Raw genomic sequence first — 17,217 nt, 5'->3', positions numbered from 1 at the left:
AGCCGATCACACATGGAGACCAAGCACCTTGGAATAAAAGAGAAGCCGTTGGAGTTTTTTTTTTTGAATACCCTGCTACTATTTCCAACAACCTATCTTTGTGAAGCGGGCTCTTAGAGTAACCAAGACAAAATTACAGAGCAGACTGGACATAAGGAACAAGCCCAGGGCTCGCACTGATTCTGCGTTATGGTGAGTTGTTGTATTTAACTTTAGTTTTTAAGCCCGTTGTGTTCATTTATTTTCTATCTATCTATCTATCTATCTATCTATCTATCTATCTATCTATCTATCTATCTATCTAATCAGAATCTGATTCTGATCTACAGTCTATCATACCTTGAAAGCCAGTCTGTGAGAAAAAATGCCTACTCTAAACCGGTCTGCGGTGCAGAAAAAGGTACAGGTGCTTTACAAGGTACACAAAGTTTAAATAGATGACACATCTCATTATAAGGTGGCATAATAAGGAATAATGGAGAGCGGAGAAAGAAAACACTGAAGTAAATGAAACAAATTTCTGAATTGAATGTATTGAGGTAAATGAAAACCAATTAAAATCTTACGCTAGGGAGAGAAGCAGAAGACTGTGTTGAGCTTTTCTTCGACTATTTTAATGTTCAGACACATCTCAGTCATGCATGGAAGTCCTCTATCGCACTCTTTCTGCCTGTCACGCTCTCTTATTTCAAAAGAGACGCAGTTGAAGATACAATTGTGTGTATGTGTGACGACAGAGAGAGTGATGTCTCCGGGCATGAGTGTGTATATTGGTGATGCATACAGTTGCATAAGTGACATGGGCTGAGCGTGCGATGCTTATCTGAGAATGAAGACTGGAGCAATGATATTATGCATGTTTTTCAACTCCTTCATGTGCACGCATATACTGCACATGTGCAACTGCACATGTCAAAGCTCTGAATGAGCCTAAAAGAAAAATGCAGTTCCAGATAGATGCAGCAGGAGCTCCCTCCTTGTGTGAGCTTCATAAAATCAGACCGAATCACTGAGTAAGAGACCAGGCTGGAAAGAGTGTGACAGGCTGAGTAAATAAATGATTGCAATGGCAGGAAGCACATAGCTGGAGAGAAAGTCACAGGAGGAGAAAGCAGGAATTCAAATGAAGAGATGAGTAAGCCATACAGCATGATACGCACGCGTGTGCATTTGGAGGAGCAGGTACTGTAAGAAAGGAAACTTGAAGGGGGATGACTCAGTCATAAACTAACACTCTCAGTCAGGATGGAGGCATAGCAGGGCAAGAGGGAGGGAGGGAGGGAGGGAGAAAACGGGAGGGGTAAGAGATGCATCACAGAGCCCAGGGAGGGTGAGGGCTGGAAAGGAGGGAGGAGACAAAGAATTCATTAAGAGCTTCAATTGTGTGTGTGTTTTTTTTCCCTTTCATGCTTCTCCTGTTGTAAAATAGCCTCATCAGAATAGTGTGTGTGTCATGTGTGATGCTGACAGTATTCAGCAGTCACCGCCTCACTAATTGCTCATGCGGGATGAAGCAGACTTCAGGATAGTGGAAGCAACGCAAGCTCCCGGGCTGCTCGGAACACTGTTGATGTCACATTTATTTTAATCAAATCTTCTCCAGAGATGGTTGGAAACATGAACACGAATTCCGCCATTAGGAAAATTATGTAGAGCAGCTTGCATCAGAGCGTTTCTCCTTTTCGAGGGCTCACAAGCTTTTCAAAAGTAGACACACTCTGATGTACAGTAGCTGCTTCAAGCAACATTAGCAGTATTAAGGGAAGTCCAATAGGAAAATATGGCAGAACATGTGTGATGAAGGAATGACACCATTTTATGCAGAGCGACTACATTTTTAGGGGTCTCAATGTACCGGTATTTGTCCAATTGCCATTTGTAAATATAACCATCCATTTAATATCATCCATTACCTATATCGCTTGTCCTCATTAGGGTCACGGGTATCTGGAGCTTAGTCCAGCTGTCTTAGGGCGAGGGGCAAGGTACACCCTGGATTGATCGTCAGGCCGTCACTGGGTACATACGGACAAACAATCATTCACATTCACATTCACACCTATGGACGATTTAGAGTCTGTTTTTAGACTGCGGGGGACAGCGATTGTACTCGGGGAAAACCCAGTCAAACGCAGGGAGAAACTCCCCCCCCCACAGAGATGTCCCAACACAGATTTAAACTTGGATCTCCTGACTGTCAGGCAGATGTGCTTACTCGCCACTTGTCCACTGTGCTCCCTCATTTTCCAGTGACGAAAATGATTTTCAGTCAGTGAGTTGCATCACCAAATTCTGAGTTTGCAACCTCTTGATCTGCTTTGCCAAACCTTCACCGCATGCTCATCCTTCAGTGGCTGCTGGTTTGTGAGTTTTCCAGCCTTCACGGTTGAAGGGGAAACAGATGCTCTATTAGCTTTAGCGCAGGACACTGACATTGAAGGTTATTTAATTTTTCACAGATTCAAGACTTTTATACCCTACAATTTATCTGGATACTTTTGTCAGAGGTTAGGTCATAAATAAACACCACTAAGCCAGTTCCATTAGCAGCCATACATGAAATGCCATTACACTGCTTGAACTGTGTTCGGCACGTGATATGTTATGCTTTGGATCATGAGCTTCGTTCCCCATACTTTTCTTTTCCCATCATTTTCATCTGGCCTCAGACTGTGATTGCTTACCATGGGAGACATTTTTAGATGTTTTCTTCCAACGTCCAACATGGCTTGCCTGTACTTGATGTCACCAGTGGTTTGCGCCATTTACATTCGATTTGGACCATCATGCACCAAGTGCTTTCTCCCTAATATTCTTGACGTCTGTTGATATTGTGGCATTCTCCACTTGTTTTAGGATGAGTGCAAAAAGAAACTGGTTGAAGTAAAATTTAATAATTTTCAATGATGTTGACCCAGTATGCCAGTATGCTTCACACTTAGCGAAGACAAACATGAAGGCAGCAAACAAGCAGCAAGTGGAGGGGGCTGCAGCGAAAACCTGGTGAAGCATCTCTATTCTCTATTATAGTATTATTATTAAAAATGTTGGCTATGCCGTATTTACAATTCCCCTGAAAATGAACATATTTACCATAAATGGCTGTAGTTCCTGAATGCTAAATGCCATATTTTTATGACGATGTGAATCATTGTGGCCTGTAGTTTGCAGTGGCATACATCCATCCATCCATTTTCTGTGCCAGTGATTCCCAACCAGGTTGCCTTGGCACACTTGTGTGCTGTGAGAAATCACACAAATTCACTTGATTTGTCCGAAAATTATTATTTATTAATTACAAAGATAACTTTCTATACTGGCAACATGTAGTGATAGGCCCTGCCAACGATTAGTTTCGGATTTTTGGAGGCGCCCCTGTATATTAGATGGCAGAAGCTATATAAACCTGTAGCAATTCATACAACAGGATAAGTCAGGGCTTCCTGTGAGTTGATTAGCTTTTTGTTCAAGTAATCAGGGCCAGATATAACACTAAGTCAATTTGGGAGTCATCATTATTTCAGTAGTCGTCATTTAAGTGATTTATTTTTGTATGGTGGTGTACTGTGAGATTTTTCTGATGTAAAATGAATGCCTCGCCTCAATAAAGCCCGGGTAACACTGGTTGATACAGTTTGTCTTCATTAGGGCTCCAGGTGAGCTGGAGCCCATCCTAACTGAATTGAGAGGCAGGACATCCTGGAAGAGTCGCCACTCATTTGCAGCAGTGCTTTGTACAACAATACTGAATCATAATTAGACATGGTTACAGTTTTTCCTTTTGTATTTTGCTGTAAAAGGGAAGTAAAATATAATAAACAGCTCTCAGTATGATGCTGCACATGCAGTTGAGCAAGACTGCAATCTACAACCACTGTAAAAAACAAAACAAACAAAATAACTTTACTTTAACCTCTCTGATAGTGTCAATTAAAACTGAACATTATTATCCTTTCAAATGTCTTCTCCCATGAATGAGCATGGAAAGTGAAAGAATACCATATTTGCCAGATTGGTTAATAGTTTTGGTGTGAAAGTGGATGGTGCTTGCTCATGTACGATGGACCCAAGATGCTGTGCATGCTTGCATATGAATATTTTCACAATCTTCATCATCATCTAGCTGCTATTAAGATGCCAACCTGTGGCCTCCATGTACCCAGTATTTCTTTTAATATTGTCTAAAAGGTCCACATTTTCAGGTAGACTTTAATTTGACAATATTTTATTTCAAAAGTATCTAATCAATGTTCCATTGAGGAACAGTTGTGTGAAGCTTCAGTTTTTTTGTGACTAACTATGATTACAGTGATGCATTGTATAGCTGCATAGATGTATCAGAGATGTTTTTTTCAGTGAGTGAATTTCACTGCAGTGCCACGTTAACCTGCTCAGTTGCTCCATCTGCAGAGATTTCCACTATCAAAGAGTCTTCTGATGCTTATCTTTATTATTGTGGGTATGAACTTAACGGCGTTTGCGCCCCTTTTCTGTGTAGTGTCCACCTAACCACCAGAATTGCATTGGTTCCCATGCATAACAATGTATGCTAGAGAATAAACTAGCCTAATTAAATGATGTAGTATGCAAATAAACCCTTTAAATTAGAGGAAAAATATACTATATTCTATTTTTTAACCTTTTATCTAGCAAAAAGCTAAAAGTATTTGGTAGATGTTCATAACTGACCACAAACCTCACGATGTTGTAAAACTGTGATTTTCCCCAGCACATCATTTATAGCATATTTTAAATTTGTGAGTATTTTTATTATTCTAATTTGTGAAAATATTATTCTAAAACAATATCATTTAAAAAGTAACAGTAGAAGTTCTTGTTTCATTTAATGAAGGGCAATAGTTTGCGACACTGCCCTCAAGTGGCCAAAAACCAAGTACAGTACATGTACAGTAGTATGTGAGGGGAAATGAGCAGTGATGTGACACATCTTCATTCATATTTTTCTGCTTGATGCTTAATGTCTTCAGAGCTATATTTGGATGCACTGACACTGTGTGAGCTCTCATGATCATGTTTGATGCGTCTTGTCTCGTAGGTCTCTGTGGAGCAGCAGTAGCGACAACCTACCTCACATCTGCACCCACTTCCTCTCCTTGATTTATCAGCTACCTTTGGCTCATTGGCCCTTCTCTTCATCTGTCAATCACCCCCGTTACCCCCGCCCACGTATGTATCAGCCGGCCCGCCCATCCATGGACTGGCTGTGAACCTGGAGGGAGGGGGACAGGCGAGAGGGAGGCGACGAAAGCTGGATTCGTTCAGATATCAAGCTTCTGAAGTGCTTCTGCACTCTGTTCTTCACCCTCCTCATCCTCATCCTCCTCCTCCAGTGATGGAGAAGTGAACAAGCAGCGGAAGGATAGGCTGAGACACTGAGGAGAAAAACAACACAATCCGCGCCACTTTATTCAAGAAAAGGCCATTGAAGTGTATGAGAAGAATTATACAGTTTTGAATAAGAAATCAAGGAAGGAGTGAGACAGGCTGTTGAACACATGAACAAGCTGTCAGCGAGCACACGAGCGGGTCACTGAGCTGAGGACAGACGGGGAAGGACGAACACAACACAAATCAACCTTTGTGTCATGTCAACAACAGCGACAATGGGAGAAATGGCAAACAGCGCAGTGGAGTTTTACCCTAAAGGGACTCGAGGAGGAGGAAGGGAGGACGGGGGCCACGGAGGAGGAGACTTTGGGGTCACGTTGAAAGAGCTGAGGGAGCTGATGGAGCTCAGGGGAGGCGAGGCCCTGCAGAAGATCCAGGATAGCTATGGAGACACAGACGGGCTCTGCCAGAGACTGCAGTCCAGCACCACTGATGGTAAGTAGCGTTGGGCCACACATGGTCGGATGGGTGGGGTCATTGGTCAAGGATGAAATCTAAGATCACAAATGGAATGGGGACATGAATGGATGGATGTTTGGTGAGATGCTGGATGGGTTCGCATATGAAGCAAGTTCGCTTGTACATGGGAACACTAAAGTCCCCTGACGCCGTACAATTCAGGATTCAATGAACATTTACAGTACTGTGAAAAGACGTTTTTCATGACTTTTTTTTACACCAGTCACTTTGTAATATCCATCCATCCATTTTCCGTACCGCTTATCCTCACTAGGGTCGCGGGCGTGCTGCAGCCTATCCCAGCTATCTTTGAGCGAGAGGCGGGGTACACCCTCAACTGGTCGAGAGCAAATCGCAGGGCACATAGAAACAAACAACCATTCGCACTCACATTCACACCTACGGGCAATTTAGAGTCTTCAATCAACCTACCATGCATGTTTTTGGGATGTGGAAGGAAACAGGAGTACCCGGAGAAAACCCACACAGGCACGGGTAGAGCATGCAAACTCCACACAGGGGAGGCCAGATTTCAACCCAGGTCCTCAGAACTGTGAGGTGGATGTGCTAACCAGTCGTCCACCGTGCCGCCACTGATTGTGTCGTTCATTTAATTTTTTTTTACATTTGAACATGTTTCTGAATACACCTGAACATTTCAGATAAATACCAATAGTACTATTTAATGCCCTTGTTGGGCATTGGACTTTATGTTTACATTTTATTTATACATTTGAGCATTTTTCATATCATGTACAGGTGTGCATTGGGCTGGCACGATAGGGGACTGGTTAGCACACCGGGGTTCAAATCCCAGCCCCGCCTGTGTGGAGTTTGCATGTTCTCCCCGTCCCTGCGTGGGTTTTCTCTGGGCACTCCGGTTTCCTCCCACATCTCAAAAACATTCATGGTTAATTGGAATGATAGTTTGTTACTATGTGCCCTGCGATTGGCTAACCAGTTCAGGGTGTGCCCCGCCTCTCGCCCGAAGATAGCTGGGATAGGCGCCAGCAGCCCGCGACCCTAGTGAAGATAAGCGGTGAAGAAAATGGATGGATGGATGGATGGATGGATTGTGTATTGGAGAGAACACACAAAAAGCAACTATTTCATGTCCCTGTTTGACATTCAATCTAATTAGATTTTATCTTAATTCCAACATATTGGCATTTGTTGTTTAAGAGTTCAGTCATACTACTAATCTTTGTATGTATGCCTTGGTCCTGTCAAAAGTGTTAAAATAAATGACAGAGCAGTGTTACCCGTGGCAAATGTATTTTTCAGAAGCTATTGTAGTGGTAGATCTCATCTTACATTCTGCAGAAAAAAAAGTGATCGTGACCTTGAAAAGTTTGGTAATCTCTGTTGCACTGTATTTCAGCTCATTCAAAATGCATTTGCACACTTTTTTTTCCTAACAGGGGTGTGGTACGCCTACACCTTTTCAAGTAGTTTGTAGCCAAGCAAAGACAAGCTGGCTTGGATTGGAAAGTCAGCAAGGGAGAAGCAAAAATGAACTGTGAGATGGAGAGGCTGGATGAAGGCTACAATATCTGTGTGTATGTGTGTATGTACGTGTGTGCATTCAAGAGCAAGCAACGTCTGTAAAGGTTATGTGCCTTTGTTTCCCAATTTGCTAGTTAGCTACTAGTTGAAATGCTGTTTTATGGGTTACAACAAGGTGGACAAAGTATGAGGGGCCGTTCGGGACATTATTCAGGATTAGCTCTCACACTTACTATTCAAATGCTCTCCCACACACAAACTACTGAAACACTAGTAACACTCTCATACATACAACTGAAAGACTCACTCATAAACACTACTCAAACACGCTCATGAACACTTGTCAAATGCTCTTATAAACACTAGTCAAACACTCGCATATGCACGACTGAAAGTCTTACTCATAAACACAAGTAAAACGTTCACAGGCACATGCCACTGGCGCTCACGCACGCATGTCGCTGGTGTTCACATCTATCTATCTATCTATCTATCTATCTATCTATCTATCTATCTATTTGAACATTAAATATCTTGTCTTTGTAGTGTATTCAATTAAATATAGGTTGAACATGATTTGCAAATCATTGTATTGTTTTTATTTGTTTAACACAATGTCCCAACTTCATTGGGATTCTATCTATCTATCTATCTATCTATCTATCTATCTATCTATCTATCTATCTATCTATCTATCTACAACCCCAATTCCAATGAAGTTGGGACATTGTATTAAACATAAATAAAAACAGAATACAATGATTTGCAAATCATCTGCAACCTATAACTTTATGGTTTTTTGATAAAAACCATAAAGTTTATCCAAACTGCTAAACTTTATGGTTTTTATCAAATAATCATTAATTTAGAATTTTATGGCTGCAACACGTTCCAAAAAAAGGTGGGACAGGTGGCAAAAAAGAGGAATGCTCATCAAACCCCTGTTTGGAACATCCCACAGGTGAAGAGGCTAATTGGGAACAGGTGGGTGCCACGATTGGGTATAAAAGGAGCTTCCCTGAATTGCTCAGTCGTTAACAACCAAAGATCGGGTGAGGTTCACCTCTTTGTGAAGAAGTGTGTGAGAAAATAGTTGAACAGTTTAAGAACAATGCTCCTCAACGTACACCTGCAAGGAATTTAGGGATTTCATCATCTACGGTCCATAATATCATCAAAAGGGTCGGAGAATCTGGAGAAATCACTGCATGTAAGCGGCAAGGCCAAAAACCAACATTGAATGCCCGTGACCTTCGATCTCTCAGGAACACTTCAACTAACCAATGTCAGCAAACACAGTTTGGCGCAACATCCGGAAGTGCAACTTGAAACTCTACTATGAAACTCTACAAAGCAAAAGCCATTTATCAACAACACCCGCAAAAACGCCGCCGGCTTCTCTGGGCCCGAGCTCATCTAAGATGGACTGAGTGGAAAAGTGTTCTGTGGTCCGATGAGTCCATATTTCAAATTTTTTGGGGAAATTGTGGATGTCGTGTCCTCCGGGCCAAAGAGGAAAAGAACCATCCGGACTGTTATGGACGCAAATTTGAAAAGCCAGCATCTGTGATGGTATGGGGCTGTGTTATGGCATGGGTAACTTACACATCTGTGAAGGCACCATTAATGCTGAAAGATACATTCAGGTTTTGGAGAAACATATGCTGCCATCCAAGCAACGTCTTTTTCATGGACGCCCCTGCTTATTTCAGCAAGACAATGCCAAATCACATTCTGCATGTGTTACAACAGCGTGGCTTTGTAGTAAAAGAATACGGGTACTAGACTGGCCTGCCTGTTGTCCAGAGCTGTCTCCCATTGAAAATGTGTGGCACATTATCAAGCGTAAAATACGACAATGGAGACCCCGGACTGTTGAACAGCTGAAGCTGTACAAGCAGGAATGGGGAAGAATTCCACCTACAAAGCTTCAACAATTAGTGTCCTCAGTTCCCAAACGTTTATTGAATGTTGTTAAAAGAAAAGGTGATGTAACACAGTGGTAAACATGACCCTGTCCCACCTTTTTTGGAATGTGTTCCAGCCATAAAATTCCAAGTTTATGATTATTTGCTAAAAACAAAAAAGTTTATCTGTTTGAACATGAAATATCTTGTCTTTGTAGTGTATTCAATTAAATATAGGTTGAACATGATTTGCAAATCATTGTATTGTTTTTATTTGTTTAACACAATGTCCCAACTTCATTGGGTATCTATCTATCTATCCATCCATCTATCTATCTATCTATCTATCTATCCATCCATCCATCCATCCATCCATCCATCCATCCATCCACAGTGGGTACGGAAAGTATTCAGACCCCCTTAAATTTTTCACTCTTTTTTATATTGCAGACATTTGCTAAAATCATTGAAGTTCATTTTTTCCCACATACACGCAGAACCCCATATTGACGGAAAAAAACTTAATTGTTGAAATGTTTGCAGATTTATTAAAACAATTGAAATATCACATAGCCATAAGTATTCAGACCCTTTGCTCAGTATTTAGTAGACGCACCCTTTTGAGCTAATACAGCTATGAGTCTTTTGGGGAATAATGCAAAAAGTTTTTCACACCTGGATTTTGGGATCCTCTGCCATTCCTCCTTGCAGATCCTCTCCAGTTCTGTCAGGTTGGATGATGAACGTTGATGGGCAGCCATTTTCAGGTCTTTCCAGAGATACTCAATTGGGTTTAAGTCAGGGCTCTGGCTGGGCCATTGAAGAACAGTCACGGAGTTGTTCTGAAGCCAGTCCTTCGGTATTTTAACTGTGTGCTTAGGGTCATTGTCTTGTTGGAAGGGGAACCTTCGGCCCAGTCTGAGGGTCTGAGCACTCTGGAGAAGGTTTTCGTCCAGGATATCCCTGTACTTGGCCGCATTCATCTTTCCTTCGATTGTAACCAGTCTTCCTGTCCCCGCAGCTGAAAAACACACCCGCAGCATGATGCGGCCACCACCATGGTTCACTGTTGGGACTGTATTGGACAGCTGATGAACAGTGCCTTGTTTTCTCCACACATGCCACTTAGAATTAAGGCCAACAATTTCTATCTTGGTCTCATCAGACCAGATAATCTTATTTCTTACCATCTTGGAGTCCTTCAGGTTTTTTTTTTAGCAAACTCCATGCGGGCTTTAATGAATCTTCCACTGAGGAGAGGCTTCCATTGGGCCACTCTGCCATAAAGCCCCGACTGGTGGAGGGCTGCAGTGATGGTTGACTTTCGAGAACTTTCTCCCATCTCCCGACTGTATCTCTGGAGCACAGTGATCTTTGAGTTCTTCTTTACCTCTCTCGCCAAGGCTCTTCTCCCCCAATTGCTCAGTTTGGCCGGACGGCCAGCTCTAAGAAGGGTTCTGCTCGTCCCAAACGTCTTCCATTTAAGGATTACAGAGGCCAATGTGCTCTTAGGAACCTTAAGGGCAGCAAAAATTTTTTTGTAACCTCGGCCAGATCTGTGCCTTGCCACAATTCTGTCTTTGAGCTCTTCAGGCAGTTCCTTTGACCTCATGATTCTCATTTGCTCTGACATGCACTGTGAGCTGTAAGGTCGTATATAGACAGGTGTGTGGCTTTCCTAGTCAAGTCCAATCAGTATAATCAAACACAGCTGTACTCCAATGTAGGTGTAAAACCATCTTAAGGATGATCAGAAGAAATGGACAGCACTCGAGTTAAATATGAGTGTCACAGCAAAGGGTCTGAATACTTAGGTGTGTAATATTTCAGTTTTTCATTTTTAATAAATCAGCAAACATTTCAACAATTCCATTTTTTCTGTGAATATGGAGTGCTGTGTTTACATTAATGAGGAAAAAAATGAACTTAAATGATTTTAACATATGGCTGCAATATAACAAAGAGTGAAAAAGGGGCTGTGAAAACTTTCCGTACCCACTCTATCTATCTATCTATCTATCTATCTATCTATCTATCTACAACCCCAATTCCAATGAAGTTGGGACGTTGTGTTAAACAAATAAAAACAATACAATGATTTGCAAATCATGTTCAACCTATATTTAATTGAATACACTACAAAGACAAGATATTTAATGTTGCAACTGATCAACTTTATTGTTTTTAGCAAATAATCATTAACTTAGAATTTTATGGCTGCAACACATTCCAAAAAAGTTGGGACAGGGTCATGTTTACCACTGTGTTACATCACCTTTTCTTTTAACAACACAATAAACGTTTGGGAACTGAGGACACTAATTGTTGAAGCTTCGTAGGTGGAATTCTTTCCCATTCTTGCTTGGTGTACAGCTTCAGCTGTTCAACAGTCCAGGGTCTCCGTTGTCGTATTTTACGCTTCATAATGCGCCACACATTTTCAATGGGAGACAGGTCTGGACTGCAGGCAGGCCAGTCTAGTACCCACACTCTTTTACTACGAAGCCACGCTGTTGTAACACATGCAGAATGTGGTTTGGCATTGTCTTGCTGAAATAAGCAGGGCCACCCATGAAAAAGACATTGCTTGGATGGCAGCATATGCTTCTCCAAAACCTGTATGTACCTTTCAGCATTAATGGTGCCTTCACAGATGTGTAAGTTACCTATGCCATTGGCACTAACACAGCCCCATACTATCACAGATGCTGGCTTTTGAACTTTGCATCCATAACAGTCCGGATGGTTCTTTTTCTCTTTGGCCCGGAGGACATGACGTCCACAATTTCCAAAAACAATTTGAAATGTGGACTCATCGGACCACAGAACACTTTTCCACTTTGCATCAGTCCATCTTCGATGAGCTCGGGCCCAGAGAACCCGGCGGCATTTGTGGGTGTTGTTGATAAAAGGCTTTTGCTTTGCATAGTAGCGTTTCAAGTTGCACTTACGGATGTAGCGCCGAACTGTATTTAGTCACATTGGTTTTCTGAAGTGTTCTTGAGCCGATGTGGTGATATCCTTTACACATTGATGTCGGTTTTTGATGCAGTGCCGCCTGAGGGATCGAAGGTCACGAGCATTCAATGTTGGTTTTCGGGCCTTGCCGCTTACATGCAGTGACTTCCCCAGATTCTCTGAACCTTTTGATGATATTATGGACCGTAAATGATGAAATACCTAAATTCCTTGCAATTGTAGGTTGAGGAACATTGTCCTTAAACTGTTCGACTATTTTCTCACGCACTTGTTCACAAAGAGGTGAACCTCGCCCCATCTTTACTTGTGAATGACTGAGCAATTCAGGGAAGCTCCTTTTATTCCCAATCATGGCACCCACTTTTTCCCAATTAGCCTGTTCACCTGTGGGATGTTCCAAACAGGTGTTTGATGAGCATTCCTCAACTTTCTCAGTCTTTTTTGCTATCAGTCAGATGTGGGTGCTGCCGGATAAAGGTGCAAATGGAGGTGTGTCTGCTCCTGGACTCAAGACTGCGGATCCGAAATGTATACAGTTTGTTGAAGACAGGATGGCTGGATAGTCTCATATAAGCTCCCCTGTGCCGGTGTACCAAAGGGTGGCCAAAGAGATTGAAGGAATTGTCTTGTCATACCAACACAGTTACACATGGTATGGCATGAAATTTTATACCCGAGGTCCCAGATTAGCCCAATAAGTCCTTGTCACAGGCCTTGTGAAACTATACAAGTACTATTTTTATTGTATGTGTTTTCTGATGTCCACTTTAGGATAAAGGATGAAATTTAGCCACTGTGTTAACTCTGGCATACTTACATGAATGTCTTTTTTCTGATATGTTGATTAATGTGGGTTGTCCTAATCAATAAAATAATTAAATACAGATAGATCTCTAGGAATTAGATTAATTTCAAAAGCATTATGTTGTTACTATTCTCAATTCAAAAAGTGAAACTCGTGTACTAGAGATGCACTACAGACTACAGATGCTCAGTCAAATATTTCATGATTTTTTTTCATGTTGGTAAATCTCAATAAAATAGAATATGGTCAAAAAGTCCATTTTTTTTCAGTACTCATAGATTCAAATCAATTAAGATTGACACTATTTGCGTGTGAGTATAATCAACGTGTGCGTGAGCATGATTGACATGGGTGTGAGTGTCAGTCACATGAACGTGTGAGTGCCAGTGACGTGGGCGTGCATGTGATTGACATGCGTGCGTGAATGTCAGTGACATGCGCATGTGTGTCAGTGACGTACGCATGAGCACCAGTGACGTGTGGATCAGTGACATATTCATGTTAGCGCGTTTGACTAGTGTTTATGAGAGCACTAGACTTTCAGTCGTGCGTACGAGAGTTTTGGACTAGTGTTTATAAGAGCATTTGACAAGTGTTAATGAGCGCTTTTGACTAGTGTTTATGAAAACTTTTCAGTTGTGTGTGTGTTTGTGTGTGAGAGACAACATTTGCATAGTAAGTGTAAGAGCTCATCCTGAATAATGCCCCTAATGGTCCCCTTATAGCAAAGTGTGGGTTTGTTCTTTAACCAGCCAACCAAGGCTTTAAATTATCAATATTCCTGTAATATTTTTTGCATGATTTAGTTTTTGCCTAAAGTTGGTTAATTCAAATGTATTTATGTATTTATTTGTAATTAATTCAGCTCATTCATTTGTGCTGAAAGATGTGACTACAAAAATGTCAATGAAAAGCCGAGTAGAACAGCTAAAGTTTATTTGGGGTTAATCAGAGGCACTTTAAATGGTGGCAGGTGTTTGCTGACTTCATTTACCAAGAGTTTGAATATGATTAGTTTATTCTGAAAAGAGTTCTCCATTGCCATTTACTGTACAACAGGGTGTGCACAACTGTGCAACCACATTATCTTTTATTTTTTACTTCTCGAGAAGATTTATGTTTTATTTCAATTGAGTTGTTCAGGTTATAGCTCACATTATCTGTGGGAAAGGTTTTGAAGACTTTTTCCTATTTTCTACATCACAAAAACACTTGAGTTAGGGGTGTGTAGACTTTTTATATCCACTGTATAATAATACCCAAAACACGCTTTTCATCAAATATTCTGCTTTAACAAGAATAATAATTTTTGGCTTTGATTGATACTGTCAGAGAGGTATGAATTTATCAATATGTTTATTGTTGTGGCTGCGGTTTGCGAACTATTCTACAGTACATCAGATTTAAAGCTGTGGCTAATATTTAGATTCTGTCTCATGTATTTAAATGAGGTATTGAAATATTGGTAGCAGCTCTCAGTATGATGCAGTACAATTCTCCTCCACTGCAAACTACAGCCATGATAATAAATAAATTGTGAAATTGATAACTCTCTGACTGTCTCATTCAAAGTGTGCATTATTATCTTTGTCAGGCACAATATTTGATACTGATCTTGTAGTGGTCATAATGTTGTGGCTGCGCCACATATTTGAGTGTGTCCCTGTGTATCTGACTGTGCTGTATATTCAGCGCTGGTTTGACTAGGTTGCAGTATCCAATGAACAACACTCAACAAAGACTTACTGTAACTTGCTGTAACTCAATACTTTCTCCCTAGATGCACACACACTCGCCCCCACACGCACGCACACACACACACACACACACACGCGCATGCACGCACGCATATCAACTGTTGCCCACTGTTGGCAAACACTCATGGTACACAGACTTACACATAGTTTGCTGCCCTCCACACAGGTTTTTATGTTGCACTTTTTGTCCTCTGGTGTGACAAAGCAGCCAAAGCACAAATCCATCCATCCATCCATCCACCCACCCATCCATCCATCCATCCAATTTTTAATACCACATTAGAGTCGAAGGTGAGCTGGAGCCTATCACAGATGATTTTGGGGCAATCCGCAGGGCATATACAGACAAACAAGCATTCATACCCACATTCACACCTATGGTCAATTTAGAGTCTTCAATGAACCTAACATGCTTGTTTTTGAAATGTGAGAGAAAGCTGGAGTACCAAGAGCAAACCCACGCAAGCACAGGGAGAACCTGCAAAAAGAAAAGGAAAAAAAAAGGCCATGGTGAGCCATGGGCAAGGGAAAACTACAGCCTAAGTTTTCAGATGCTGATGGCCGAATGATACCTGCAATAAAATAGAAAAAGGAAGTGTATATTCACTTTTTGGACACCCTGTATTTCCAAGTGCAATTTTATGTATATAGTTACAAGAATCATTGTTTACACAAACTTTATTTGGCCTTAAATCCCGCCTGCTGTTTTTTCCCTACAAATGAGTTAGCAAAACAAAAGCTACAATTATCCCAAGAACAGCAATCCCAGAGAGGAATTGTGAGCTTTGTCCAGTTATAATGAATCACTAAATTAATCTGTACGTGAATGCATCATTGGCAGGGGATTGCAGAGGATACAACCACATGGTGAATGTATCTCTGCAAAAATACGTAATGATTCAGAACGTCATCTGTAATATGATACAGAAAGGAGAGCGCACGCATGCACGCACGCACACACACACGGACGCACTGATATGGACACCCAGCACTGCAGTATGAGACCATTATATCCACATTGAAGAGAGCGTGAGAAGGATGAGGAGCAATTATGGAAAAAACAGGGAGAGATAGAGCATGTGTGATGGGGGGAGAGAAGAGAAAGCTAGAACAGCTTGCCGCATTGTCAAGGACACATCAAGGGGAGATAGAGAGAGCGAGTAAAGAGAGGGGAGCCAACCAGGGAGGATGAGTCGGAAGGGAGGAAGGGCGGGATGGATGAGACATCAAGAGAGGGACCAGGAAGGATGGACTACATCGAAGAGAGCACGGCTGTGAGACCATGAGTCAGCATCACCTGTTTTGTCCCTTTCTCACTCTCTGTACGCCGCCTTGGCCTGAACCCTGTTAGTTGTCATATTGTCGCGTATTTGTTCAAGGCCAGGAGCAACAGTCTCTGCAGCAAGTGCAGTTTCTGCAAACAGCACAGGTACACAGAGTGTCCCAATTTGAAGCCAACCACTGCAGGCACATTGCTGTTGTCCTTCCCAGACAGCCAATCAAAACATAATATAACACAAACAAAAGAAAAATACAAACCTTGCACACTGGAGGAATTCACTTGTTGCTGAGCAGAAACCTGTTCGAGACAGGAAGCCTGGGACCTGACATAGTGATCACCATGGAAACTGCATCACTTAGGTGGGAGGTTGAAAGGGAGAAGAGGGTGAGCAGAACTACTTCACATTGTGGCAGAAGAAAAGTAACCTTGGAGTTCATTTCAAAGAATTTCTGGTATTAAAAATTATTTTTGAAATAATCTCCTAAAGGTTTTGGTTGCGAAACTGGTGGTCTTATGGTACGGTTCAGTTTCCACTCAGTGAACGATGTATGAATGGTTGTCTGTCTCTAAATGTGCCCTGTGATTGACTGATAACCAGTCCAGGGTGTAGTCCACCTTCAACCCAAAGTCCGCTGGGATGGGTTCCAGTTCGCTTTGAACCTGAGCACGATAAGCGGTATACAAAATGGATGGATGATTTTGGTCAGTGCGCAGGGGCGGACTTACCATTAGGCAATTGCCTCTGCTGCTGAGATTTCCATCAGCCCCCACACGTCTCGTAAAAATGGATGAACAATGGGTTTTTTTCGATTTTCGATTCAAAGTGATTGTTGTTTTTGTCTTAATTCATGCACTTAAAACCACGTTAAAATGTTTGATCTTTCATGATCGTTTTCATGGGTGTTCTCTGAGTACTCAGGCTTCCTCCCACATTTTTTGAAAACATGCATGGTAGGTTAATTGAAGAAACTAAATGTCTGTAGATGTGAATATGAGTGGAAATGGTTGTTTGTCTATACTGTAGTTGCCCTGCGATTGGCTGGAGACCAGTTCAGGGTGTACCACGCCTCTCTCCCAAAGTCATCTGGGATAGGCTTCAGCACACCTGCAACC

At 41.7% G+C, this 17,217-nt stretch overlaps 1 protein-coding gene across 9 annotated transcripts in view; it reads left to right on the top strand.

Annotated features, from left to right (window-relative positions):
- Positions 1-17,217, top strand: part of atp2b3b (ATPase plasma membrane Ca2+ transporting 3b) — a 69,937-nt gene that overhangs the window by 2,601 nt on the left and 50,119 nt on the right. For all 9 annotated transcript variants that reach the window (XM_061793083.1, XM_061793020.1, XM_061793013.1 and 6 more), the window contains one exon: positions 5,057-5,844. In XM_061793083.1, the coding sequence (XP_061649067.1) occupies positions 5,607-5,844 (238 nt within the window). In that variant the 5' untranslated portion in view covers positions 5,057-5,606. The remainder of the gene's footprint in view (positions 1-5,056; positions 5,845-17,217) is intronic.

Source organism: Phyllopteryx taeniolatus, chromosome 1, assembly GCF_024500385.1.
Source record: "Phyllopteryx taeniolatus isolate TA_2022b chromosome 1, UOR_Ptae_1.2, whole genome shotgun sequence".
In the NCBI taxonomy this organism is placed as follows: Eukaryota; Metazoa; Chordata; class Actinopteri; order Syngnathiformes; family Syngnathidae; genus Phyllopteryx; species Phyllopteryx taeniolatus.
This window is presented reverse-complemented; position numbering and strand designations above follow the sequence as displayed.